The 27,065-nt window shown below is 61.0% G+C and overlaps 4 protein-coding genes across 6 annotated transcripts; 3 read left to right on the top strand and 1 right to left on the bottom strand.

Moving 5' to 3' along the window:
• Nucleotides 1–91: 91 nt before the first annotated feature.
• On the top strand, nucleotides 92–14,587 carry DEDD (death effector domain containing). 2 transcript variants are annotated; one of them, XM_049805180.1, is made up of 5 exons: nucleotides 92–1,577; nucleotides 8,345–8,727; nucleotides 12,059–12,166; nucleotides 12,749–12,895; nucleotides 12,995–14,587. In XM_049805180.1, the coding sequence occupies exons 2-5, from the start codon at nucleotides 8,403–8,405 to the stop codon at nucleotides 13,369–13,371; spliced, it is 957 nt and encodes a 318-aa protein (XP_049661137.1). In that variant the 5' UTR covers nucleotides 92–1,577; nucleotides 8,345–8,402; the 3' UTR covers nucleotides 13,372–14,587. The 2 variants fall into 2 exon arrangements, with proteins under 2 accessions (XP_049661137.1, XP_049661136.1); XM_049805179.1 differs by having other exon boundaries at nucleotides 12,749–14,587.
• Nucleotides 10,910–16,944, bottom strand: NIT1 (nitrilase 1). 2 transcript variants are annotated; one of them, XM_049805181.1, is made up of 8 exons: nucleotides 16,869–16,944; nucleotides 16,131–16,412; nucleotides 15,925–16,028; nucleotides 15,709–15,842; nucleotides 15,434–15,559; nucleotides 14,791–15,085; nucleotides 12,974–13,431; nucleotides 10,910–12,874 (listed from the first exon to the last, which is right to left on the bottom strand). In XM_049805181.1, coding segments are annotated over exons 1-6 (927 nt in total). In that variant the 5' UTR covers nucleotides 16,871–16,944; the 3' UTR covers nucleotides 10,910–12,874; nucleotides 12,974–13,431; nucleotides 14,791–14,806. The 2 variants fall into 2 exon arrangements, with proteins under 2 accessions (XP_049661138.1, XP_049661139.1); XM_049805182.1 differs by lacking the exon at nucleotides 16,869–16,944 and having other exon boundaries at nucleotides 14,791–15,088; nucleotides 16,131–16,754.
• A 101-nt stretch (nucleotides 16,945–17,045) lies between these two features.
• On the top strand, nucleotides 17,046–18,011 carry PFDN2 (prefoldin subunit 2). Its single transcript, XM_049805576.1, has 4 exons — nucleotides 17,046–17,136; nucleotides 17,316–17,404; nucleotides 17,526–17,649; nucleotides 17,747–18,011. Exons 1-4 carry the CDS (start codon nucleotides 17,071–17,073, stop codon nucleotides 17,924–17,926), a joined length of 459 nt encoding a protein of 152 aa, XP_049661533.1. The 5' UTR covers nucleotides 17,046–17,070; the 3' UTR covers nucleotides 17,927–18,011.
• An 855-nt stretch (nucleotides 18,012–18,866) lies between these two features.
• On the top strand, nucleotides 18,867–23,259 carry LOC126040689 (V-type proton ATPase catalytic subunit A-like). Its single transcript, XM_049805484.1, has 14 exons — nucleotides 18,867–18,948; nucleotides 19,148–19,276; nucleotides 19,712–19,926; nucleotides 20,051–20,188; nucleotides 20,283–20,434; nucleotides 20,965–21,127; nucleotides 21,216–21,324; nucleotides 21,558–21,680; nucleotides 21,784–21,898; nucleotides 21,994–22,057; nucleotides 22,132–22,335; nucleotides 22,750–22,844; nucleotides 22,924–23,095; nucleotides 23,161–23,259. Exons 1-14 carry the CDS (start codon nucleotides 18,867–18,869, stop codon nucleotides 23,251–23,253), a joined length of 1,854 nt encoding a protein of 617 aa, XP_049661441.1. The 3' UTR covers nucleotides 23,254–23,259.
• Nucleotides 23,260–27,065: the final 3,806 nt, after the last annotated feature.

Genomic DNA, 27,065 nt, shown 5'->3' with positions numbered 1-27,065 from the left:
CCGGCTTTCCCAATAGGAGTGAAGGTGGAGAGGTGAGCGTGGCCCGGATGTGGGCGGGGCTTCTGTCCCGGATGTTGCGTCCCTCCGGAGCCGCGGCGGCCGCCTGCGAGCGGGGAGCGGAGCGGACGGAGCTAACATGGCGGCGCCGAGGCTGGGGCGGCTGTGACGGGGAGGCCGCGGCGCCCTCAGCCCGGGCAGCCCCGTAGCGCCAGCGGGGCCCGCACAGCGGAGCGGGAGCTGAGCCGGCGGGCATGGCGGGGGCGGCGTAAGGGAGGCCTCGGCGGTCCCTGTGGGTGAGGGGACGGGCCCGGGCCCAGGCCGCCTCCCCCCTCTGCCAGCGCGGCCCACTACCGGGCAGGGGCAGCGCAGGAGAGGCCTCGGGTGCCCGGGGGATGGGGGCCTAGGGGGGCCCGCATTGCCGTGGCCGCGGGGCCGAGCCGCTCTCCTCGTAGCCCGCGGAGAACCACCGCCCCCTCCCCTCCCCCCCCCCCCCCCCGCTCCCGCCTCGGGCCGGCGGCCCCTCGCCGCCCTCCCCACCCCTGCCGTTCCTGGGACCTTGCGAGGGCGGACAGGGCCGTCCCCGAGCGGTGGTGGCCGGACTTTGGTTCCAGAGGCTTTAAAAAGCCGGGCGCTCCCCAGGTGCGGGGGGAGGCTGGAGCCGGGCTGTGGCATGTGCCGGTAACAGGGAGGGAATAACTGAGCGGGGGTAGCGAAGCCTTAGCCGCCCTCAGGTAACCCGGTGTTGGTGATTTAGCTCTGTATTTCTGGGAGCTTTGAGCTTAGCTTCTGGGGAAGTCAGGGGTTTTATTCTTTTAACACAAGTGTAGGGCAGCACAGCTGTAGAGGTTTGGACGGAGCAGCTGAGCGCTGGGCCCAGCTCTCCAGGCAGGCTCTCTCCTGGGAGATAAGCTGGTCTTAAGGAGTTGGGGGCGGGGGTGGTGGAGACAAGCACTCTATAATTGCAAGTAAAGGTGAAGGAGAAGGTATGGGCTGAATCTTAAAAGAGTAACCCAGTTCAGATGACCTTTTCTCAGCTCTTTTGTTAAGGTTTATCACTTAACCTGATCCAGTTTCTGGAGAAGTTGCTATGCTAAGAAAGCAAATTGAGGTTTAATGTATTCTGAGCACCCTATCTGTCGCCTGGGTTTGTGAGGGCGGCATTCAGCCCTGCTGATAAGAAGGGAACAAGGGAGTTCATTCTTCAGGAGTGGTGTCTTTAAAAAAACAAAATGACCTAGAGAGCACAGAGTGAGTTCCGGACTTTCCTTTTCCTCGTCCCCATGTCATTAAATTATTAAGTAGGAAAAAAAGGTTTTGGGGGGGGGGGAAAATAATTGGGTGGCTTCTGACAAGTTGACCAGTTTTAACACTGACCACCGATACCTGACGCTGGAAGTTTGGCTTCCCTGCTACAAGAGCCATATGTGAAACTCTCTGTTGGAGCTTCTGCGGTTTTGTTGGGTAGTTTATTTAAAAAGTCAAGGAGAAAAGGGGATAGAAGACTTCTTAAAAACACTCTCACTTGGCTGCTGTTTGAATCGTGGATTTAAGCAAGACCAGAAGAGCTTCTCGCTAAGGTGGGTGTTCCTATATGTTTGTTTGGTTGTTTTTTTCTAATGCACTAAGGATTTGCCCATCCCTCCTCTCATGTAAGGAGCTGCTTGCATGAGCCTTGTGCTGTTGGGATGGATCAGGAAAGGCACAGTTCTCCACGGACAGCGTCTAGCCTCAGTGCCTGCCGAGATTTATATCTCAGGTCAGATGACGCCTGCCTGTGTTCAGAACTCTGCGGTTGGGCTAATTGTCCTGACTTGGAAAAGTTTGGGAAGCGTGGCTGCAGGTGAACCTTGATCAGGTGTCCTTTAGCTGATGGAAAGGGCGAGATTGGTAAAGCTGGCTGCATGGTGCCTTCCTGATGAGCTGCTGGGTGCGATCCAGGACTCCAGAGGGGACCCGGCAGGCGCTGCCTGGCTGACGTCGGTGGCGGCGCATCCCCTGCCCGCGCTCCCGTTTCCATGGCTCGAGCGTCGCATGTGATTACGCGCCGGCATCAGGGAGAGCAGCTCCAGCGCTGCTGGGAATTTCCAGCTTCGGGTTTTTATTTAGGATTTTGCTCTTTCCCCCTGTCGGTGTGCAGCGGCTCAGGCACCGTCCCCTGGCTGGTGGTGGTGCTCTGTCTCGGCACCCCAGTAGTAATGGGAGGGGTTTGTTTCTGTGGGATCCCTTTGCTGGTGCCGGTCAGAGTAGGCATTAGTAGCATTAGAAATCAAGGCTATAGTTGCCATGCAGTGGCAGAAATTAGATTGGGGGTTTCGTTGAGGTGGCAGGAATTAGATGGGGTAATGAATTGCAGTGAGATGCACGTCCTGCACTTAAAAATAAAAATGCCCCTCCCACAACTAAACCCATGCACCAAAACTAAAAAAGCCCCCCAAAACCCCAATCCTACCCTGAAACAGCTGCTAGCAGTACTATTTTTGCATCTGGCTCGTTCTTGGGGGGTTACAAATACTTTGTCCAGTGACGCAGCGTGGCTGAATGCTTCCTCCTCCTCTGGCCTTCCCTGCTGTGGGGTGTCTGGGGATGGCTGTGCATGCTGGTCTTCTGCCAGTGAAATCAAGCATATTTTCCTGGGCTGGGGCTAGTGGGTTTCTTGTCGTTAGTGGTGGGTATAGGATCTTTTTCTGCCCTACAGACGGTATTGTACTGGCTCAGACCCACCGTCCCCTCACCAAGGCTGACAAAGTGCTGCAGGGGGGGGGGTCAAAAAAAAGCCCTTCCAAAGAGGATGATTATGGATTAATCTTATTTCTCCTCAGCTCCCTTTGATCGGTTCATTCTCTGTGCAGCAGAACCCTTTATATCCCCACTTTTCTCATTAATCCATCTTGTCCTGTAGCGAGTTTGCCAGCTGAGGTTACCTGTCCTGCGGGTGTGATACCTTAGGATGATGAGTGTGATGGGACAGGAATCGGAGTGGCTGCACCGTGGGCAGTGTCCTGTCTGTCTGCCGACCCGGGAATTGGGAAGATTTTTTAGACTGTGTGGCCGGGTATTTGGTCCCACAAAAAAACCCCAACAGCCAAGTGACTCCTGAGCTTGTGGCCTGTCCAGCGCAGTCCCAGGCTCCTGGGAGAGGAACTGGCTGCAGGCAGAGGTTTGGGGCCAGGACTGCTGTCCTGACGGATGGGATCCGTACCCTCTGCTCACTGTGTGTGTGCAGTGAGCTGCAGGGCGGCTGAGCTCTTTCCCAAGGAAGGAGAGGAGAAGAAATGTGTTTGGCATGACAGTGACTGCAGGAGCTGTCAGGAGGAGAGCTGGGGTGAGTCGGGCAGCCAGAGCGACTTGAGACTTAATTGGTTTTTGCACAGGCAGTTTCAGGTTGAAGGTGTCTGGAGAGGAGACGAAGAAATCTCTTGGTTAACTGCTGCTGGGGTGGTGAAACCAAAGCGTTCAGCTGTTTGTTTCTGTTTGCGTTTCCTTCTCTTTGGTAATTGAGGGCATTGGGAAAGTTGGTGTTTGAGTTCTGGTTCTGCCTCAGGCTTCATGCGTCTGCCGAGGCTCCGCAGTGCCGTTCATCCAGCTCTGCCGCTGCCGGTCCTTGCTGAGTTGAGCAGGATCAGGTCTGGTCTGCAGCGAAAAGGCGACTAGGTGTCTCCCTCGCATCTGTTTGCAGCACGCTGGACGGAGGAGGCTGGGATAGGGCTGCTCTGGAAAATTCACCTCAAAGCCAAATTTCAGCTTGAAGTTGGCTTTTGTGACTTCTGTGCCCATCCAGGCAGGAGTGTGCTGTGAGGAGCTGGGGTTTTGTGATAGTGACCTGAACTTCAGTGGCAAAAATCCCCAGCATCTGCATGGGTTAAGTCAGATGTTTGAGTAAGGCTCAGACTGATTAACTGCAGAGCTTTGTAGGCACCAAAAGCTTGTTTTTCCTGTTCACCTTAAATTATTTTAATGATCCTGGAGCCTGTGGAAAGTCTCCTGAGCAGGTGTGATGTGGTGTTTGTGCTGAGGGTGGGCAGGGGTCTTTGGGGACATGTCGCTTCTGCCCCGGTATGGGAAAACCACGGCGCGATCAGCTAGCCAGGGCACAGGCAGCTCCTCATCTTCTCCTGGGAGATCTTTCCTGTTCCCTACGTGATGGGGCTATTCCTTGAGGAAAATCAAAGTATTTTAGGGTTTTTTTAATGTACGTGCACAGCAAAGCACTCTAGCCTTCCGATCCTGTGGGTTTAAGATGGGAGGAGAGCCAAAGGCGAGGGGAAGCGGGGATCTCTTCCAAGTAGCGGCTGCTGGAATCCCCAGCTTGAAAATAAATTTAACAGCTTTTTGTGGTTTTGGGTGGTGCAGCTATAAGGAACTGCCCCCCGGGACTCAGTACTTCCCCCCCATAAAGTCTCTTTCTGCTGAATGTTTTCTTGTTGTGTTTAGGCAGCACAATGTCAAATTGCCCCTTCCGCCCCCCCCCCCCCCCCCCCCCCCCCCCGCCTCTGGAAGAAAAAAATGCAGTGTAGTTCCAGGGTGGTTGGTACTAAATAATCAAAGGATAGCGTCTGCCTAATTTCTGCCTTGGGCTTATGCAACCATGGTGGATTGACCCTGGCTGGACGCCATGTGCCCACCAAAGCTCTTCTGTCACTGCCCCGCTCAGCTGGACAGTGGAGAGAAAATATAACAAAAGGCTCATGGGTCAAGATAAGGACAGGGAGCAATTACTGTCACGGCCAAAACAGACTCTACTTGGGGAAAATTAACTTAATTTATTACCAATCAAGTCAGAGTAGGGTAATGAGAAATAAAACCAAATCTTAAAACACTTCCCCCCCACCCTTCCCTCCTTCCCAGGCACAGCTTCACTCCTGAATTCAATAGCTACCCATCCCAGCAGCACAGGGGGATGGGGAATGAGGGTTAGGGTCAGTTTGTCACCCGTTGTCTCTGCTGCTCCTTCCTCCTCAGAAGGAGGACTCCTTGCTCTTCCCCTGCTCCAGTGTGGGGTCCCTCCCATGGTAGACAGTCCTCAACGAACTTCTCCAATGTGAGTCCTTCCCATGAGCTGCAGTTTTTCACAAACTGCTCCAGCTTGGGGTCCCTCCCGCTGGAGACAGTCCTCCATGAACATCTCCAATGTGGGTCCTTCCCACGGGCTGCAGTTCTTCACAAACTGCTCCGGCATGGGGTCCTCCCAGGCTGCAGGTGGATATCTGCTCCACCATGGACCTCCCTGGGCTGCAGGGGGGCAGCCTGCCTCACCATGGTCTTCCTCATGAGCTGCAGGGGAATCTCTGCTCTGGCACCTGGAGCACCTTCTCCCCCTCCTTCACTGACCTTGGGGTCTGCAGGGTTGCTTCTCTTTTTATGTTCTCACCCCTCTCTCCAGCTGCAGTTTCTGTTCCACGGCAACTTTCTTTTCCCTTCTTAAATGCTTTATCTCAGAGGTGCTACCACCGTCATTGATAGGCTCAGCCTTGGCCAGCGGCAGGTCTGTCTTGGAGCTGGCTGGCACTGGCTTTATTGGACATAGGTGAAGCTCCCAGCAGCTTCTCACAGCAGCCACACCTGTAGCCCCTCCACTACAAAACCTTGCCCCACAAACCCAGTACAGCAGTTCAGTGCTTGGCAAAGCCGACTGCGTAAAAATGAGCTATTTTAAATGAAGCTGCTATAAAAGAGGGTCCCAGAGAGCAGCTCCTGGTGCTTGCCCAGGTTCGGATGGTTCCTCCTGATTTTGTGGTGTGGGGCAGGTGGAATGGGTGCTGCATATGGGGACAGAGGTTGGGTTTCTGGGCCTGCCCGAGGAAGATGGTGTGGTGTAAATATCCAGGCAATTAGCTGATAAGTGGGTGTGTGGGTTATGTTCAGTTTTTTATCTCAGCTGCTTACAGGACACTGGGAAGAAGGCAGAGACATCGCCTTGCGCTGCACGTGGTTGTTTCTTGTGTTTTTTACTGCGTGCAGGAATATTTATAGCTCCCACTGCAAAATCCTGGACCAGAGTGTGCATGCAGCACCTATGAAACCTGGCGGCGGGGCGGGAGCAGAGGGAGAGCTGTGGGTGTAAGCTGAGTGGGCCCAATGGCCACTCGAGCCACTGGCCTGTAAAACAAGCGGCATGTGGGTTCATTTACTGCTCGACACCAGTGCCACAGCACCAAAACCGGTCTGGATGCAGCTGAGGAGTGCCGGGGACTTTACTGTCAGCTGAAATGTGGCTTTCAGCAAACACTTTGGTTGCTCTCGGTGTTTTTTCTGCTCACGACAGCGACCATCAAGACTAGGAATTGTTTGTCTTAATGTTTTTTTTTTAATGCTTTATTCTGTGTTCACACAATTACTGTGCGCTGCCTGTTGATATTCTGTTGTGATGCAGCTGCAGCTCCTGGTAAAGGCTTCTCCATAACTTGGCTTTCACAGGGTTTATGAGACCAGAGAAATCCATTCCCTCTCCTGGGACGTGCTGGGCTGCAGCCCAGCGCGCTCCGACTTCTCCATGGAGCTCATGTGGCTCGGCACCCGGGGCAGGAGGAGTGGTTGGAGAAGAATCGGGGTGCTTTATTCTGTTTTTTCTCACCTCTCTCCTGCATGGAGATGGCTATAGGCTGTTGGTACCAAGAAATATCTTCACCAGAAGCTGTATTGATATGACTTTTCTACTTGGAGGGAAGCTATACAGTATATATTGCCCTCTCCTCCCCAGCTGGAGTAGTCGGAGTTGTGTCAGACTGTTTTCAGAGCAGCAGTCGCTCAACACATTTTTTAATTTAAGCCATTTGCTTTTCACGATAGGAATTAAAACCCTCCCATTGAGCGCTGGTGGCCGACAGGCCCAGTCGAGGGCTCCCTGTTCCTCCGCCTGCCTGGGGCCAGAGCATGAGTCACGGGTCGTGCTGGGAATAGACCGGAGATTCCTGCTTGTGTCCCGTGTTTACGCTGCTGCTGCCTCTGTTTTGGGAACTGTAACCAAGGAAAGCTGCTCTGTGGTGATGCTGGCTGGGCTCGGGTGAGCTCTCTGGAGGGAAGAAGGAGCCATGGCCCGGTGCCGTGTGGAGCAGGGAGACACTGACTGCGGGGCTGGATCCCTTCTGGAAAACAGCAGGGCTGGTATCGGACTGCGATCTCTGCTCTCCTGCGGCCTCTGGTCCTGTCTCTCGCAGGGGAGAACTCCTCCTGACCCAGTTAAACTAACGAGGGCCGTCGTTTTAGGGTATAGCCATGGTGCAATGATGGTGTGACTCCCCCATACGGCATGCATGCTGGCACAATGAGGGTGTGCCCAGGGCAGGTGCCTTTTTGCCATGGGTGCTACCACCACCCCCTAGCCTGAGATGTGCTGCAGGGGTTTAAATGTGCTTTGGGGGTCTGAAGCCTCCTCCAAATAGCTCAGGGGGGGCGCCCTGGGCCACAGCCCGCTCCCAGTGCCCAGCAAGCCATGTGGTGTGGTTACTCCTAACCCAATCACTGTGTGCCCCGGGCAACTGGTGTTGCCAAATGGCTTGTCACCAGTTCCCAGTGTGTCTTGTGGCTGACTCTGTGCAGTGGCATGGTGCCATCCTCAGGCATAGGATGGCTTAATGTCACCTCCTTCGCTCTGACAGCGCTTGATCCCCAAAGGAGGCCAGACATGAGCTGTGATTCCTGCGGGTCCCTACTCTTTTTGGCTGGGTGCCTGACTCCCCGTGACTCTTGGTGAAGAAACAAAGCTGTCAGTGCTGCTGAAAGAGAGCTGGCTGATGGCAGAGCTACGAGGAACTTCCCTGGGGGGGGCCGTAACCGGGTGAGAAACCTGCTGAGACGAGGAGGGTGAGCCCTGAGTTGGCCACTGAAGCCAGTCTGACGAGGCTCGTGCTCCTCCAACTTTGAAGCTGAACAGGTCGGGGCCTGCCGAGCGGCTGATTTCCTTCTCCCTTGATGTTTTGGCATGATACCAGTGGCTGTGCCAAATGGCTTTGTGTGGTTAGTACCCGCTGGTGGCGCAGCGGAGGGTTTAGCTGGGGCTGTCAACATCCCACTTGGCTTTGCCGGGGGATGCAAGAACTCATTTTGCTTGGGTGGAGGACCTTGATCCTCACCTGTGTCATGGTCTAGAGCCCTGTAGCTTGTAGGTTTTTCTTCCAGATGGTGTTTGGGTTCATAAGTTAATGTAGCAGAGACCTGTCAGTGCTGGCAGATCCCGGTGCTGTCAGTCTGGTACCCAGCCCTCGATTTTTGTTGTAAGATGCTCCAGCAGAGGAGAGGACGAGTCATGGCCAAGCGTGGAGATGCAGTGGAGGGGTGCAGAGTGGGCTTTTTAATCAAGTATCGATGGGGAAGGAATTAAATTCTATTGGCCCTCTCTGTCTTCTAGGGTTGCAGTGCTAAGAGGAGCCCCTGGCTTGGCTGGCACGTGCCTGCAGCAGTGGAAGATGGCTGCCTTCAAACGGAGCCGAGCACAAGCATGGCCGGAGGAATGGGGCGATCGGGAGCATGGGCTGTACAGCCTGCACCGCATGTTCGACATCGTGGGCACCCATCTGACCCACCGGGATGTGCGGGTGCTCTCCTTCCTCTTCGTCGACGTGATCGACGATTATGAGAGGGGGATGATCCGCAGCGGCCGGGACTTCTTGCTGGCGCTGGAGCGGCAGGGCCGCTGCGATGAGACCAACTTCCGACAGGTGCTGCAGTTGCTGCGGATCATCACTCGCCACGACCTGCTGCCCTACGTCACCCTCAAGAGGCGACGGGCTGGTAAGTGATGCCACTGGCAGCCTGGCCTGCTCCCTAACAAAGGCTGAGTTATTCAGCTGTCTCCTGTTTCTCCTCTACTAACACCCTGGAGGTGCAGTGGTTAAAAGAACCTGAGGCTTGTAAGAACAAACAGCTGCCAGAACAGCAGGGAAATGCAGGCAGAGAAGGCAAAAGGGTATTTTACAGGGTTTTAGCAAGCGCCCACACACCATTTTGGGGGGCTTAAAGCCTTGCTTTGTTTCTGGCAAGTGCCAAGGTCTCCTCCTTTCTTTAGCAGCAGAGAACTGGGATTCCTGCTGCGTGCTGTGCAGCTCCGTGCCTCCCAGCTCCTGCTGCTCATCCCTAGTTTTTAGGGAAATGCTCCTTTTGGCCCAAAATCCTGCCTGGGTGAGATGCCTTGGGTGGCCCCAGGGCTGTGCTGGGGAGTGAGAAGGAGCCGGGAGGGTCTGGGGAAACTCGTGGTTGCTGTGCTCGATGTGCCATCGGCTTCGGGGGAAACCCGCTTGTCCTCTCAGGGCTGAGGCAGGTTTGGGAAGGCAACCGATGTTCTCCTCAAGCTGGTGCTGTCAGTCCTGTGGTGTGCAGTGCTCAGAGAGGCCGGAGTGAGAAACCTGTGTCCAAATTCACACTTTTTTCACCCATTTTCCACTGAGATGCCCCAAACCCTCCTCTGTTGGCCGCCCCTTTTCCCCTTGCTCTCTCCTGGCTTGGAAACCCTAGCAGTGACCTGACTATTTGGATCTGGATAATTTGATGGGTTTTTGGTCGCTTCATGGAGCTGTCAGGCTGAGCTGACCCCCTGCCCTCCACCATCTTGGCCTTGTGCCTTTTTTTTACTAAAACCCTCTAATTTACAGTTCAAAGAAATACCCCAGATCCACCAGAACCAGCGGAGTCATGAAGGAGAGAGCACTTGTTGCAGGGGATATGTAAGGCAGCTGCTCCAGCAGGATTCAACCTCTGAAATTTGCATCTTTGCTTTAAATGAGGATAATTGGGCTTTCTTGGCAGTTCCAGGCTGCTGAGTCTCCCCAGTTTCTGCTCACACTGTGGGCAACAGTGCTGTTCCCTGCCAGCGCTTGGGAAAGCGGTGAGCGCAAGTAGAGGCAGGCATTCAAAACTCCCTGGTTTTGGGGGGATGAGAGGAGCGACAGCAGCGCTGGTGTGAACAAACCCTTTGAGCCGGGGCTGTCACTGGGAGCGTGGTCCCATGCTGCCTGCAGCCTCTGCCCTGCCAGGGGGATACTGGATTGGGCGGCTTGAAAATTAATGGGTTCTTTTTTTCCTCAGTCGCTTCTTAACCAGCATTGGGCCGGGGAGGGGCCGGGGATGGTCCATTTGGTGGCAGCTGCTGCATTATGCCGCTCTGAAATGCCAGAAGCTTCCAGCCCTGCTTGACCTCATGGGATGGAGCCTGAGCACAGGGCAGCCTTGCCTACACCTACACCCTGCACCCATGCAGGTTCAGACCAGACTCCATGAGGATTTTCCCATTTTCTGGCCTTTTCTGGGAGGTAGGAGCGCATGCTCTGCCCTGTGTGCCACTCCTGGAAGTGGCTGCCCTGGGGATGGATCCCAGCCTGTTCCCCTGCCATTGCTGCCAGCTCCACTGCCCACAGAGCCCCTTGCAGGGCAGCCAGCACCGCGGCTTGGTGCAAGCAGGGTGTAGGATGCTGTTTTCCGGTGCCGGTGTAACCTTGTGGTGCTCTTCCTCTGCACCAAGCCAAGAAAAACTAGAGGAAAAGGGAAAGGGGTGCGTGGGCACGTTATGCAGACCAGCCATGCAGCGCTTGGATTCAGGGAGGTTGGACGGATCCATGGCTCTGTGTCCCCCAGTTTGTGTAGGATTTGAGGGTGTCACAGCACTATTTTTGTGTTTCTTGAGCAGCTTTTTGCTTGTTTTGTGCAAAAATTCAAACTGAAGGGTCACTTGGTTGCTCTACCTTAGCCAGCTGAAGCCAGGTGAGCCCTCCCTGTGTCAGCTTTTGGTGTGTTCAGGGTGAGATGGATGGATTGTGGTATTAAAGTGCAATACTCACATGGTTGGAGAGCTGGAGGTTGGCATTCGCGTCTCCGTACACCGCTGTCATGTGAGAAGCGATGCTCCCTACCCATGAGATCTCGTTCTTGCAATGTCTCCAGCCACGCTTGGGTGGAAACTGCTTAATTAAATGCGCAAAAATAGCATTCCAAAAAGCTTTATTAAGAAAGGCACCTTACATGTGGTTTATAACGCACAGTGCTTTGCATTTAAAGAGGAGGGATTGATTGGTTAAAGGAAGTCTCCTCTAGACTTAACGAGCTGATGCTCGTTTCTGGTTTCCATGTCCTTCCAGACCCTGCAGCAGCCAGGAGGTCTTGTCTCCTTCTGCCTCATCGTTATTCATGGCTCTGAAAAGGAGCAAAACCCTGTCCTGAATTAGCTCGGCGCAGCCAGAGCGGGCTGGGCAAAGGCGGAGAGCGGCAGGGGGGGCCGGGGAGACCAGCAGCCTTGGCCAGCTTCAGTCCGGCAGGGATGGGAGGGATTCTGCGCAGGGATGGGCAGTGCTCCGAGTTCATCAAACAGGACAAAAACAACATGCAGAAAATGTCCAGGCCCTCAAAAATAACTCATTTTACCCCATAATCTTTGCTCAGCAGCTGCTTCTGCTCAGCAGCTTGACTCTCCTTAAAACCCCGTGTCTTGCCAGTGTGTTACTTCAAAGGTTTGATCTGCTAAAGTCGTGCAAATAATGTAGGCTTAACGTTTTTGAGTGTAGGCCAGTTTGTCCTAAAGTGTTTCAAGCAGCTGGTTCCATCCTGGGAGCCTGGAACTGCTGCTGTCCCCCTGTGGCTCCACTCTGCCAGGGCTATGGAGGAGGAGGAGCAGTGGCTGCTCCCCCAGACCTTTGCTCAGACTGACACGAGCCCGAGCTCGAGTAGGGATCACAGGACGAATGCGGGGCTGGTCAGAGCAATCGCCAGGTATGTACAACCTGGTACTGCACTGGCACAGTGTCAGAGGCACTGCCTGCCTTGGCTGGAGTTTCTCCCGGGGGATTGTGTGCGTGCGATGCTGCTGGTCTGTTCCGAGTCTGGGTGTTGGGATTATCTATGGTAACAAATGGAAAGGGCCTTTCCTGTGCTGCAGTTGGGAAGGCTTGGCTCCCAAATGGAGTTTTTTCGAGAGGACTGGCTGGAGAAACAGCTGGTTGATGTGCAGCCATGCTCGGGGGGATGCAGAACAGCTTAAGCATGTCTTGACACCCGCCGCATCGGGAAAGACCTGCTCTGGCCTCCCTGTGTCCCCTCTGTCCCTCCTGAAGGGACCTGTGTCCCCTTTCTCTTCCAGTGTGTCCGGACCTGGTAGACAAGTACCTGGAGGAGACGTCCATTCGCTACGTGACGCCCCGAGCTCACAGTGAGGCAGAGCATGGGCTCGGCCACCCCCATAAATCAGGTGGGTGCAGGTGCTCGCTGCCAGACCTCAGGGTTTGGTCTGTGGGGATTCGGGGGTTCAGCCTGTGGGAATTCATTGGGACCGTCCCGCTTTTGCCTTGTCTGCTCCCACTGGGAGTGCAGGGACTTGCGTTTGGCTGGTGGTAACTGTTCTGTCATTGCTGAAGTAACATCTGACCCTGCTGCCACAAGCCCCCACAGTTTGGGGGACAATCAAGCACGGAGTGTGACTTCCCTTCCCATAACTGCAGGGAAGCCATTCAATCTTGGTGTAATCTGGGGTTCCCCTCTTGGGGCTTGCACAGGCTCCTGGGGCTGCCAGATGCCCCTTGGGACAAGTGTCCCGGGACGGTGGGGGGTCAACTGGGAGGTGACAGCAACATGGGAAGGAGGGGAGGGCTGGAGCTTGGTGTCGGGGATGGAGCAGAAGCACTCCAACATAGATTTGGAGTGCAACCAGCAAGGGCAAGTGGCCCTGAGAGCTTCAGCAGGGCCTGGGAGGGGGAGCAGCTCCTCCGAGATGTCCCCAGGCAGGGAGCAGCGGGGCTCAGTGTCCCCTAACCCCCGTCCTCTCCCTGCGCAGTGCCTCCCCACCACCCTGTGGTCTGCTGCTCCTCTGCGGGACCCCAGATCTGTACCAAGAGGCCCGGCCGTGGCAGGACCCTCCTCAGCAGCCAGCGCAAGAGGAGGAAGTCGGCAACGCCGGACCCTAAGGAGAAGCAGACCTGTGGTAAGAGCCTCTGGGGGGGGAGGGGGGAGGGGGGTCAAGGGGTGTTTGGGGGTCCCAGCCCCATGCCAGAGCACTCACCGCCCTCCCCGCTTCCTTCAGATATCCGGCTGCGGGTCCGAGCTGAGTACTGCCAGCATGAGACGGCGCTTCAAGGCAATGTCTTCTCCAACAAGCAGGACCCCTTGGAGCGTCAGTTTGAGCGCTTCAACCAGGCCAACACCATCCTGAAGTCCCGGGACCTGGGCTCCATCATCTGTGACATAAAATTCTCAGAGCTCACCTACCTCGACGCGTTCTGGCGTGATTACATCAATGGCTCTTTGCTGGAAGCCCTCAAGGGCGTCTTCATCACGGACTCGCTCAAACAAGCCGTGGGCCATGAAGCCATCAAACTGCTGGTCAATGTGGATGAGGAGGATTATGAGGTCGGGCGCCAGAAACTCCTGAGGAACTTGATGCTGCAGACGGCTCCCTGACTGCCTGATGGCTGCTCGGTGGGATCCAAGCTTTTTTCCTTTTTTTCTTTTTTTTTTTTTCTAAAAGAAAAGGAAAAGATGATCGGGACCCCCACCCGGTACTGTGCAACTCTGGGTTCAGAGCCGGCCTGGAGCCATGGGGAGCACCAGAGGCTTACATGTTTCCTCACCCCCTTCCTGTCCTGTCCCCTCCTCTCTCACTTTGTTTTCCTTTTTTCTCTTTTATTTTGTATCCATTAAAAACGAAAAGGCAAAAATCCCACCTGGGGCATGTCAGTGACAGGGCCGGGTGAGCCGGGGGGGGGCGGTCCTTGGTGGAGGTTTGTACTGGGGTGGGCTCAGCCCCGTGGTGCCCATGCCAGGTTCAGGGGTGGCTTTGTCTCCCTCCTGCCCTTGTGTCACCGTCCTGGGGGGCTCTGTGTGCTGGGAGCTGCCCCGCAGGTAGTGCTATCCCCCACCCTGTTTCTCCCTCAAATAACAACATCCCCCCCTCCCCCCCCATTGCCTCAGTGGGTTTCTCAGGAGTAAAACCGTCCCCGTGGCGTCCCCTGGACCATGTGCCTTCGTGTCCCCCTCCCCTGCGGGGGCCCGGGGGGGAGGACCAGTGCCGAGGGATGCCCCGAAATCTCTTGCCTGTCCCCCTGCCTCTTCTCTCCCCTCCGTGGCTGCCTGGCTCTGTCCCTCCCCTCTCCAGCTGGCAACTGGGACAAACTGGGACAAGGGGCTGGTTGGGGCAGCACGATCTGCCTGTTGCTGGCAGCAGGCAGCTGAGCCTCTGCCTGCACTCTGCCTGCATGAATTGGAGGGCAGCCGGCAGTGTGCAGTGCATGGCTGCCTGGCCCATGCCTTGGCTCCCTGTCCCTGGAGAGCCCCCAAAATGGCTGTCCCCCGCCCCCATCTGCTGCCTGTGGGTCCTTGGGGTGAGGGGATTTTTTTCCAGCTCCATCCTGGTTTTGTGGTTTTTTCTCCCTGTCCCTGCTCGGCTGCTCGGGGGTACAGACCCCTTCCTGGGTGGGGGGCAGCCCCCCGGGACTCATGGTGCGTGTGCCCCCCCCCCCACCCCCCCCTGCCCCGGGGCACACAGCCCCCCTCTGCTTATGGACGATTCTGGCACAACTTGGTGTAATTTCTGTGACTTCTGTATTTTTTAAACTTCAATATAATGGTCATATTCCCTGTGTAGCTTTCGGGTTTCTTGAAATAAACATCTACCGCAGTGCCTGGCTGGCTCCTTCTGCCCCTGCCTGTGCTGGGGGACCTCGACACCGCCCCCCCCCCTCCCCCCAGCACTATGGGAGCTTGTGGGGGGGAGACACTTCTGGCTGCAGCACAGGGGGCCAGGGAGCCCTGAGCCCATCTTGCTGCATTTTGGGGAGAAACAGTCTGAAACAGCAGCTCTGGCCCTGCTCTGGATTTTACCACACCAGGGAGGGGCTCATGGCACTGGTGCCAGCCCCATGGCTGCCACGGTGCCATAGAGGTCAGGCCGGCGGTGGCTGTGCACCGGGATCTCCTGGCGGATGCGGCGCAGGTAGTCGAGGTCGATCTCGGCGTAGCAGAGCCCAGTTCCCTCATGGCACTGGGCCACCACGGCACCCCAGGGGTCCACCACCAGTGCGTGGCCATAGGATGTCCGGTGCTCGTGGTTCTTCCCAGTCTGAGCAGCTGCCACCACATAGCACTGGCTCTCGATGGCCCGGGCCCGCAGCAGCACCTGCTGGGGGATGTGGCACTGCTGGTGGTGCTGGATCACAGCCCCGGGTAGGGGGGAAATGGGGCAGAGAGTGGGGTTTGGGTGGGGGCCCCACAGCTGGGCTGGCTGTGCCACCTGCCCCTTAAATACCCAAAAAAGAGGCTTTTTGTCTTAAATTTGCCCCTCTTGGCTGTAGGATTCATCCCTGTGTGCTTGCTGCTGGAGATGATTGGGGTGAGGGCTCAGCCCCAAGCTGCCAGCCCCTGGGGTGTCCCCAGCCCCGCAGAGAACAAGGGACAAGCAGCAAGAGCCGCCTGGAGCAGGGCACGGGGCCAAAGGAGAGGCTGGGAGGGCCAGGGCCGAGCTCACCTCCCAGTGCGCCGAGCCTGTGGGGACAGTGAAGGCTGAAGGGTAGGTGAGGATCTCGGCACCAGCATGCCGCAGCGCTAGCGAGATCTCAGGGAAGCGCAGGTCATAGCAGATGGAGAGGCCGAGCTGGCAGGGGCAAGGAAGAGACATCAGTGAGGACACGGTGCCTGGGCAGAGGTGAGGGGACATCAGAGGGGATGTGGTGCTAGAGCCAGGGGAGCCCCTCGCCCCGCAGGGACCCCAAACATCCCCAGAGGTGCCCTTCCGTCCCGTACCTTCCCGGCTGGTGTGCTGATCGGGGCCACGATCTCGTTACCGGGATTGGTGAAGCTGCTCTCCTTCATGGTGACGCGTCCCTCCAGCTCCACGTCACACAGGTGGGTCTTCCTGTAAGTGGCCACGATGTTACCTGGGGACAAGAGGGTGTGAGGGGGGGATGTCCATGGGAGCTGGGGACCCCAGGTCGGTGGGGCAGGGCCGGGGGCTCTCACCTGCAGGGTCCAGCAGCACGTGGCAGTTGTAGATGCGCTGTGTGGTCAGCCAGTCCTGGCCGCGCTCGTGGAAGCCGCCCAGGGACAGCCACATGCCATACTCCCTGGAGAGAGGAACCTGGGGTCACCCTGGCTCTGCCAGCAAACCTGCAGCCAGCACCAGTGGCTCCGTCTCTGCCACCCCATGAGGGGGTCCCCATTGGTACTTAGCCAGCTCGGCGTAGCGTCCAATGAGGTCCCCGTCCAGTCCCTCAGCCAGGCTGAGGGTCTGTGCCGTGTTGGAGCCGATGTAGTCGAAGCCCTCAGGGAGGAAGACAAGGCAGGCCCTGCGATGTGCAGCCTCCCGCACCAGCCCGGCACAGACGGCGAAGTTCAGCTCCTTGTCAGGCGTGGAGGTGACCTGGCCCACGGCCACCAGCGGCTTCAGCGTCGGGGGGTCCGCCATGGCGTGGGGCAGGTGCGGGGAGCTGTGGCACAGCGTGGGGTACCTGCCCAGGGTACCGGAGCTGTGCAGCCATCTCGGGGTGCACGGGGGGGCTGGGAGCAGGCAGCGCAGCAGAGTCCAGGGCACCGCTCTCAGCCTGGGGGCAGGGGGGACCCCGGGATGTGTGTGTGGGGGGGTGTCACGGCTGCTGCCTGGTCCCTGTGCTGGGAGGGACCCACGGCCAAGGCGACAGCACCGGCCCCCACGCAGGGGCCTGTGGGTGGCTGGCACCGGCCAGCCCCCTCCTGTGACCCCACTGCCCCCAGCCCGCCTGCAGCGCCCAGGCCAGACCCCAAACTGCCCCAGCACCCCCAATCTGCCCCAGGTCTGCCCCACGCCAACCCCCCACCCGCCCCCAGGCCCCATCATCCCCTCCCCTAATGGCCCAATTTGCCCCAAATCTCCCCCTCAAGCGGCTCCTGCGCCCCCCACCCGCCCCCCGGCCTCCCCCGGCCCGTACATGCCCCACCGGCTGCACGGAGAAGACGCGGTCAAAGTCCCCCGTCCCTCCCCCTCCGCCAGCCGCGCCCGCAACAAAGATGGCGGCGGCACCGCCTCACCGGGCAGTGCCCTCTACGGGCCCAGCCCCTTCCGGCATCGGCCGGAAAGGGGCGCGGCCCGCGGCGCAGGAAGGCGCCGGTGGCGGGGGGGGGGGGGGGAAGATGGCGGACAGCACGAAGGGGCGGCCGGCGGCAGCGCCCGGTGGGAAAGCGCTGACGGCGGAGCAGGTCCGGGCCGGGGAGCGGCGAGGGGGCTCCGGCTGGGTCATGACACCGGGAGAGGGGCCCCGGGCAGGTCTCGGGAACTGGGGAGGGCGGTGGAGGGGCGGGAGGGGTGTGTCCCGGGCAGGTCGCCGGCACCGGGGGGGGTTCCAGCCCCGTCCCCGCCCCTGTCCCTGTTCCCGCAGGTGGTGGCCCGGTTCAACCGGCTGCGGCAGGAGCAGCGGGGCCTGGCCTCGAAGGCGGCCGAGCTGGAGCTGGAGCTGAACGAGCACAGGTGGGATGGGATGGGATGGGATAGGATGGGATGGGATGGGATGGGATGGGGGGGGGGGGGGGGGGCACGTCTGGGCCGCGGGGGCCTTCGCCGCACTCCTTCACCCTCCTCTTCCTCCCAGCTTGGTCATCGAGACGCTGCGGGAGGTGGATCCTACGCGGAAGTGCTACCGCATGGTGGGCGGCATCTTGGTGGAGCGCACCGTCAAGGAGGTGCTGCCCGCCTTGGAAAGCAACAAGGAGCAGGTGAGGGGCGGCCAAGGATCCCCCCCGGATCCTCCTGGGGACCTCCCGGTTCCCCCATGACCCCTGTCTCTTCCCCACCCCCTTTTTTTTCCCCTAGATCAGCAAAATCATTGAGACACTGAACCAGCAGCTGCAGGCGAAGGGTCGGGAGCTGAATGAGTTTCGGGAGAAGCACAACATTCGGCTGGTGGGCGAGGACGACCCCAAGCAGCCCCCCAAGGAGGGGGCCGAGGGGGCTGGGGCCAAGGGCGGCTCAGCCGGTGTCCTGGTCTCCTAGCTCCCCTGCCCTCCCCCCCCGCCTTGTTATTTAGCTTTGCTCCTCTTGTGTTTTTGTTAAATAAATGTGTTTTTTTTTTCCTTTGGTCATGGGCCAAGCGTGGGCGCTGAGGGTGGCTGCCGCTTCCCAGGCTCTGGTGGGTGGGGGATGGGGGGCAGGAATAGCGGGGTGCAGCCCCTGGGGAAGGCCAGAACAGGCCCGGGACTCCCCACACCCCTGGCTTGGCTTGCTGCAGGTGACCCAGTATCACCGTCCCCCTCTCCTGGGGAGAGGTGGCACTTTGGGGGCAATGCGGTGGGCAGGTGGTGGCGCTGGCTTGGCCTGACCGCTGCTTTCTTGTTCTGGCCACCAGAAATGCTCTGTGGTGCTTCCCTGGGTGTGGTTGCCAATGGCTTGCCCCCCCACACACTCCCCTAGCAGCCGTGGGATCACCACCAGTGCTAGAGCTGCTGCCCCAGCCTCATGTGGGGCTGGGGGGGGGGGGGAGAACCATCCCCCAGTGCCTGAAACGCTGTGAGGGGGCCCCAAAATCAGGGTGGTGGGTGCTATGGGGGGGGGTGCACATGTATGCTGCTGGGGGCTGTGGACACCTCAAAAGGCAGGGACAGGGGACGTGGAGGGGGGGCAGGTCCCTGGGGAGACAAAGATCCCAGGACACACACCCAGGAAGGGATGGGGACCCAGTGGTGGCACCAGGGAGGGAGGGTGTCACCGTCACCTTGAGTGAGGCAGAGGTCGGCGTGTGCCGGTGCGTGCTGGTGTGTGGCACCCCAGGGTGTGGTGGTAGTGGCAGGAGGAGGGGGACAAGAGGAGAGGACGTGGCCTTTGTTGACTGTACACACCCCCCACCCACGGCATCACCCCCCACCGGGCTCAGCCGGTTTCCTGCAGCTGGTGGCCCCATATAACGCCGGTGACGCCAGGACTGGCCGGGGACGCCATGGAGGGGGCCGGGGGGCTGCGGCTGGCGGAGGCCGAGAGGGAGAGTCTGCTGGGCTCCGTCCACGGCGTCTCGGGTCCCGGTACCAGCAGCGGGGACACAGGGAAAGGGACCCCAATGGTCTTTTTGGCCTCAAATGGGGCCTGGGGAGGGGTCAGGGAAGGGGGGGCAGCTAGGAAGGCCATGGGGAAGGGACAGGGATGGGGATGGGTTGGGGACAGGGGAGCTGCTGGGGGGGGTGGTCGGGGCTGGGTCAGGGTGATGGTGGCATGTCCCCACAGTGGTGACGGCCACCCGCATGGCGGGGGCGGCCATGTATGAGCTGGTGCGCGTGGGGCATGCGGAGCTGGTGGGGGAGATCATCCGGCTGGAGGGGGACATGGCCACTCTTCAGGTCTACGAGGAGACCTGTATCCTGCTGGCAGTGCCTGTCCCCATGTCCCCTCCCCACCACCCCTGCCCTTCTCTGTCCCCCCCACCCCCCTGTCCCCCGTCCCCCTTCCCTGTCCCTCCTGTCCTTCTCTGTCCCCTCATCCTCCCCTGTCTCCCTCTGTCCCTCCCCACCTCCTCGTCCTGCCCTTCCCTTCCTCCCCTGTCCCCCTCCCCACCTGCCCCTGTCCCCCCCTCCAGTCTCTCTGCCCTGTCCCTGCCATCCTCCGCTGTCCCCTCGTTTGATCCTCCCCTGCCTATTCCCACCCCGCCATCTTCCCCTGTCCTGTCCTGTCTCCTCCCTGCCCCCCCCCCCCCATCCTGCCCTGTCCCCCCATCTTTTCCTGCCCCTCCGGTCCCCCCCATCCCGTCCCCATCCCCATCTCATTGGTGGCCTTTCCTGAGCGTGGGGGCAGCGGGGGTGCGGGTGGGGGACCCAGTGCTGCGAACGGGGAAGCCGCTCTCAGTGGAGCTGGGTCCTGGCATCCTGGGCTCCATCTTCGATGGGATCCAGCGTCCGCTGCGCGACATCGCCCAGCTCACCTGCAGCATCTACATCCCACGGGGCACCAACGTCCCCGCGCTGCCCCGGCACCTCACCTGGGACTTCACCCCCAGCAAGGATGTCCGGGTGCGTGTCCCCACATGCCTCCTGGGGATGCGGGGACAGACACCCCTTCTCCCAGCACCCCTGGAGGGGACGCAGCCTGTCGCCATTGGGGTCCCACATCCTTACGGCCACCCCCACCCTCCAGGTTGGGAGCCACGTCACCGGTGGTGACATCTACGGGACGGTGGCTGAGAACTCGCTCATCCAGCACAAGATCATGGTGCCACCCCGCAGCTGCGGCACCGTCACCTACATCGCACCCCCCGGGCACTACAGTGTCTCGGTAAGGGTGGGAGGCTGGTGATGGGCAGCGGGGTGGTGGATGTTGGGGTCCCCTGTCCCCACTGCCCTGCCCATCCCTCCTGTACCCCCCGCAGGACGTGGTGCTGGAGCTGGACTTCCAGGGCAGCGCAGAGAAGCTGACCATGCTGCAGGTCTGGCCGGTGAGACAGACCCGGCCTGTGGCTGAGAAGCTGCCGGCAAATCATCCGCTGCTGACAGGCCAGCGGGTGCTGGATGCCCTCTTCCCGTAGGGACTGGGACCAGGGTGGGGGGCAAGGGTGGGAGATGGGGACAGGGATGGGGCTGGAGATAGGGCTGGAGATGGGGATTGGGGACAGGGATAGGGGACAGGGAGAGGGATGGGGACAGGGTTGGGGGTGGGGAACAGGGACAGAGATGGAGCTGGGGACAGGGGACAGCGATGTGAGACAGGGATGGAAGTGGGGATAGGGCTGGAAATAGGAACAAGGGACAAGGATGGGGATGGGGGACAAGGATGGGGGATGGGGACAGGGATGGGGACATAGGGTTGGGGCTGGGAACAGAGACAAGGGTGGGGACAGCCCTGCTGGGGAAAAAGGGGACAGTGGGGGAGCTGGTGGGTGATACTGGGGGGGGGTCCACAATCACTCCAGACAGTGCCCAGGAGAGATGGGGACAGGGACGGGGATGGGGGTCCCTCCCATCTCCATGGGGATGTAGCTGGGTGGTGTGGGGGGACTGTCCCCCTTCTGCAGCTGCCTACTCTCAGCTGTCCCCACACGTCCCCATCCCCAGGTGCGTGCAGGGTGGCACCACGGCCATCCCGGGCGCTTTTGGCTGCGGCAAGACTGTCATCTCTCAGTCCCTGTCCAAGTACTCCAATAGTGACGTCATCGTCTACGTGGGCTGTGGCGAGCGGGGCAACGAGATGTCCGAGGTCCTGCGGGACTTCCCCGAGGTGGGGATGGGTGGCATGGTGATGAGGTGACGGTCAGCTGGGTGCCGTGGGGCTGGTGGCCGGGTGGTGACCGTGACGCTGTCCCCAGCTCACCATGGAGGTGGACGGGAGGACAGAGACCATCATGAAGCGCACGACGCTGGTGGCCAACACCTCCAACATGCCGGTGGCTGCCCGTGAAGCCTCCATCTACACTGGTGGGCTGGGGACCGCCGTGGCGGGGTGTGTGTGTGCGGCACATGTGAGTGTGCGTGGCATGTGTGAGTGTGCATGCACGCTGTGGGGCCACTTGTGCACCCAGCCATGTGCATGGATGGGTGCACAGAAGGGCAGCCATGAGCTCGCTGGAGTGCGCGCCAAGCGTGCAAGGAGTGCGCACCAAGGGCGTGAGAGCTGTGCCAAGCGTGCAAGCCGCGTGCCGCCGGCACAGGCATCACGCTCTCTGAGTACTTCCGCGACATGGGCCACCACGTCAGCATGATGGCCGACTCCACTTCCCGCTGGGCCGAGGCACTGCGCGAGATCTCGGGGCGCTTGGCCGAGATGCCGGCGGGTGAGCCCTGGTCCCGGGGTGGGAGGAACTCCTCGCCCCTCCGCTAGCCCTGAGGTCACGGTGAGGGGCTCTGGCCTCCCTGGTGATGCCGCGCTCCCTGCAGACAGCGGCTACCCTGCGTACCTGGGCGCCCGCCTGGCATCATTCTACGAGCGTGCGGGGCGAGCACGCTGCCTGGGGTCCCCTGCCCGTGAGGGCAGCGTCAGCATCGTCGGCGCGTGAGTGTGGGGGGGGGCACGGCGAGGAGGGGGGTGGCGTGGGGGACCCCCACTCTGGCCACCATGCCGAGCCCCCTACTCGCTGTCCCCCGCAGCGTGTCCCCGCCGGGAGGGGACTTCTCAGACCCCGTCACCTCAGCCACACTGGGCATCGTGCAGGTGAGCGGGACGCACCGGGGACCCCCCATCCAGGCATGACCGTCCCTGACAACCCCCACCCTGTGCCCTCCCAGGTTTTTTGGGGGCTGGACAAGAAGCTGGCACAGCGCAAGCACTTCCCCTCGGTCAACTGGCTGATCAGCTACAGCAGGTACCTGCGGGCGCTGGAGTCCCACTACGAGGGGCTGCACCCCGAGTTCCCCACCCTGCGCAGCCGGGCCAGGGAGATCCTGCAGGAGGAAGAAGAGCTGGCCGAGATTGTCCAGCTGGTCGGCAAGGTGGGATACGGGATGGGACAGCGGATAGGGGATGGAGGTGGGATGGATGATATGGGATGGAATTGTGGTAGGGACTGGGATAAGGATGGGATGGGGATATGGGATATGGGATGAGGATGAGGATGGAGACATAATGCATGGGGATGGAGAAGCAGATGAGGATATGGGATAGCGATAGGAGGGGTTGGGGATGGGGATGAGGATGGAATGGGGGATGAGGAATGGGATCAGGGATATGGGATGGGATTGGGGTGGGGATGGGGATATGTGCTATGGGATGAGGGTGGGAATGGGGGATATGGGATTGGGATGGGATGGATGGGGATGGGGTCATGATGGGCTGGGGATGAGGACATAGGATATGGGGTGAGATGGGGATGGGAATGGGGACACCCCAGACCTCTCCCCCTGCAGGCGTCCCTCGCCGAGGCTGACAAGGTGACGCTGGAGGTGGCCAAGCTCCTCAAGGATGACTTCCTCCAGCAGAACGGCTACTCCTCCTACGACAGGTAGCCCCACTGCCCCCGCAGCCCTCCGGCCCCCCTGGTCCCAGCCCTGACCCCCCCCCCGATGACACACCGCCCCCAGGTTCTGCCCCTTCTACAAGACGGTGGGGATGCTGCACAACATGGTCACCTTCTACGAGCTGGCGCGGCACGCCGTGGAGGCCACTGTGCCGGGCGAGCGCCGCATCACCTGGGCCACCATCCGCGAGAGTCTGGGGGACATCCTCTACAAGCTGAGTGCCATGAAGTTCAAGGTGAGTGTCGGGGGGCTGTGACCCCCATTGGGGAGGTGCAGGGGGTGATGCCACCATGTCCCCAGGACCCGGTGAAGGATGGCGAAGCCAACATCACAGCTGCCTTCGCCCAGCTCAACGAGGAGATGCAGGCGGCTTTCCGCAACCTGGAGGACTGAGGCGGGGGCAGGAAAAGGGGGGGGGTACGGGATGCGGGGGTCCCCCTGGGACTCCCCCCCCCCGTCCAATAAAGGGCCCGAAGTGGCACTTGGCCTCCAGGCGTGGTTTCCCCATGGTGGGTGGAAGCGTCCGGTCCCCCTCCCTCCGCGGGTGCTGGCACCGGACCCTCGCCAGGGGGGCCCAGGGGGGTCCCTTTCCTGCTCCAGCCTGGAAAGGAGAGGAGAGGAAAGCCGGGGGGTCTGAGGGGGCAGCATCTTCAGGGCCTGGGAGGATTTTGGGGGGTTGATGTGGTGGTTTTGGGATTCAGCAGCCCCCCCAGCAGGAAGTCCCCTTTCTCCATGCTGAACCCCAGTGGATTTGATGCACGTGGCGGGGACCCCAGTGGAGCCGAGCGGCCTGCAGTGGGGTGGCAGTGGGACATGGGAGTGACAGTGACCCCCCTGGGTGGGACATGGGGGTGACAAAGACACTCTGGATGTGACATAGGGGTGACAGCGATGCCCCCTGGGCCGTCCCCGAGCATCCTCCAGCAGTGGGGACGGTGGTGGGACATGGGGGTCACAGTGACCCCCCTCCTGGGCCAGAGCTGAGGTGACAACACGGGGTCTCGGGTGGGACACACACGCACGCACACAGCCGGGTGCTGTGGGTGCATTTTGGTGCCACCAAGGCAAAGGAACCACGTGGCTGGGGGGGGTGTCCTCCTATTTGCCCCCCCCCCCCCCCCCCCCGGGGCTGGCGGGGAGACCCCGCAAGCCCGGGCATGGGAGTGGGGGTGTCCTATGTCGTCGTGTCCGTCCGTCCCCGTCGTCCCCCCCGCCGCCCTCGGTGCCGCCCCCTCCCGCCCCATCTCCCGCCCCGTCCCGCCCCCCCCCCCCGAGCCACCGCCCGGAGATGTGGGTCCTGCTGCTGCCCCTGGGGCTGGGCTCAGCCCTGCTGCCCCCCGGTGGGTCCCGGGGGGGGGTCGGGGAGGGGGCTGCGGGGTCGTGGAGGGGGGCTGGGGGTCCGGGAGCACCGGGGGGACGACGGCACTGCGGGAGACGGTGGGGCTCGGGGCTGGGGGAGGAGGATGTCCCTGTCCCCGTCCCTGTCCCTTCCCATGCCCCCGTCCCTGTCCCCGTGTCCCCATCCCGGTCCCTGTCCCGTCCCCGAGCTGTCGTGGTGACGGTCCCCGAGTGTCCCACACTGGTGAGTCCCTGCCATGGCCACATCGTGGGACGGTGACAGTCCCCAGGGTCCCCAGTAGAGACCCCCGTGGCTGTGGGACAATGACACTCCCCAGGGTCCCCCAGCAGTGTTCCTGAGGCCGTGGGATGGTGACAGTCCCCAGGGTCCTCCAGCAGTGTCCCCCGTGGCCATGGGATGGTGACAGTCCCCAGGGTCCCCCAGCAGTGACCCCCATGGCCGTGGGACAGTGATAATCCCCAGGGTCTCCCAGCAGTGTCCTGTGTGGCCATGGGATGGTGGCAGCCCCCAGGGCCCCCCCAAGGCCGTACCACAGGTTGGTGCCATGTGCCGGTGACAGTCCCTGTTGTCCCCAGGCCCCCTGGCGCTGGGCCCCTGCCATGGCCCAGCTGAGCCGGCCGCGGGCCATGGTGACACCTCGAAGGTCTGCGGGCTGTGCCACAGCCCCCACCGGGGCTGGGCACAGGCCAACGGCACGCTGGGCGCCAGCATCACCCTGGGGTGCCCCTTGGTGGGTGCCCCCCTGGGCCAGCTGCGGGCCATGCACTGGCACTTCTGGGGTGACCCTGTGGGCCCCAGTGCCGCCATCTGCAGCCAGAGCTGTGGCCACCCCCGCTGCGGCCCACCCTACTGCAACTGCACCGTGCTGCCGGCACCCACTGACACCCCGGGGGTGCTGGTCCTGCGGCACCTGCGGGATGAGGACGCTGGCACCTACACCTGCCTGCTGCTGGGTGAGGACGACTGTGCCTGTGGGGAAGTGATGCTGCTCCTCAGCGGCGGTGAGCCCCTCACCCTGGCGTCGGGGCTGCGGGGATGGTGGGAGCCCCTCACCCTGGCGTCGGGGCTGTGGGGATGGTGGGTGGTGGGAGCCCCTCACCCTGGCGTCGGGGCTGTGGGTGCTGTAGGGAGGGTGGGGGCAGCAGGAGCACCTCACCCTAGCATCAGGCCCATGGGGACGTGGGCAGCCCCTGAGGTGGTTTCCCCCGCTGCCCCCTCTTTCCGCAGGTGCCCCCTGCAGCCCCCCCTGCTCCAGGGCCCCCCCCCCCGGCAGCTGCAGCCTCGGCCTCCTCCTCCTCCTCCTGCTGCTGCTGCCGCTGGCCTGCGGCCTGTGACCCGGCGAGAGTGTGTGCCCATGCATGTGTGAGTGTGCGTGTGTGTGTGCATATGTGCTTGTGCGTGTGTGCACACGTATGTGCAAGGGTGCACGGGGGGTGTGCGTGTGTCTGGGTGTGCATGTGAGGGGTGGGGGCATGTGCGGGGGCATGTGGGGAGGGGTGTGCACACGGGTGCACGTGTGCTGGGGGGTGTGCACACGTGTGTGTGTGGCGGGGGTGTGCACAAGCTGTGCATGCCTGCCTGCATGTCCCCGTGGGACAGCGTGTGCACAGGGGCTGTGCATGCCTGCCTGTCAGGGCACATGCGTGTGCAGCACATGTGTGCCCCCCAGCATGTGCCACGCGGACAGTGGCACTAGGGGACAGCCCCGGCCGGCGCCTCCTTGGCCACTCCTGGGACTGACCCCAACCCTGGGGGGCTCCCCCCCAACTCACACCCCCAGTGTTCCCGATATCCCTTTCCTCTGTGTCCCCCATGTCTCACCGGCCCCCCTGACCCCCCGATCTCTGTGTCCCCCCTGCCCGCAGTGTCCCCCAGGTCCCCAGTGTCCTGTCCCCAGCCCGGTGGCCACAGGGTCCCCAGCTCACTCGGGACTGATCCTGCCCATGGTGATGGCACCCGCTGTCCCCAGGGTACTGGAGGGGACACAGGGATTGGGGGGGGGGCAGGGTGGGATGCCGGCTGTGTCGCTTGCCCCCCCCCTCCCCACATTGCCACCCCGGCGGGGACAAGCTTTTGCCGTGTCAGCACCCGGGTGACGGCAGCACCCAGAGCCTTCCCTGCATTGTGTCCCTGACAATGGCACTGCCACGTGCCCCCACGGCCTCGACACCCCCCCTACCGCCCAGGGCCCCTGTCCCCATCCCAGAGGGACAGAGGGACAGAGGCACAGGCGGCCATGGGGCACACAGCTGGCAGGTGCTGAAGGCAGGTGAGTGGCTGGGGGTGGGTGCCTGGGAAGGGTCTGTCCCCCATTCCCCACCCACCTCCCGGGGGTGCCACCCCTGGGTCCCCTGTGGTGTCCCACAGAGATGCCCCTGGTGTCCCCCAAGGTGCCACCGCCGAGTGCCCAATGTCCCCAGAGGTGCCTCCCCCGGGTACCCCCATATCCTTCAGATGCCACCCTGGCTTCCACTGACAGCTCCTGCAGGTGTCCCCATGGGTGTCCCCTGTGTCCCCTGGAGATGCACCCCCCCCGGGTACACCCCTCCCCCAGAGATGTCCCTGCATTTGTCCCCTGTGTTCCCTGGAGGTGGCCCCCCCCCCCCCCCCCCCGCATACCCCCATGTCCCCCGGAGATGTCCCCATGCGTGCCTGTTGTGTCCCCTGGAGATGCCACCCCGAGGTATCCCCATGTTCCCTGCAGATGTCCCCACCATTTTCCCCTGCGTCCCCGGAGATGTGTCCCCCCCCGGGTACAACCCCCAGAGATGTCCCTACAATTGTCCCCTGCATCCCCTGGAGATGGCCCCCCGCATACCCCCATGTGCCCCAGAGATGTCCCCAT

The sequence above is a fragment of the Accipiter gentilis genome, chromosome 7 (assembly GCF_929443795.1).
Source record: "Accipiter gentilis chromosome 7, bAccGen1.1, whole genome shotgun sequence".
NCBI lineage: Eukaryota > Metazoa > Chordata > Aves > Accipitriformes > Accipitridae > Astur > Astur gentilis.
The sequence above is the reverse complement of the archived record's forward strand: the minus strand, read 5'-3'. Positions and strand labels throughout refer to the sequence as shown.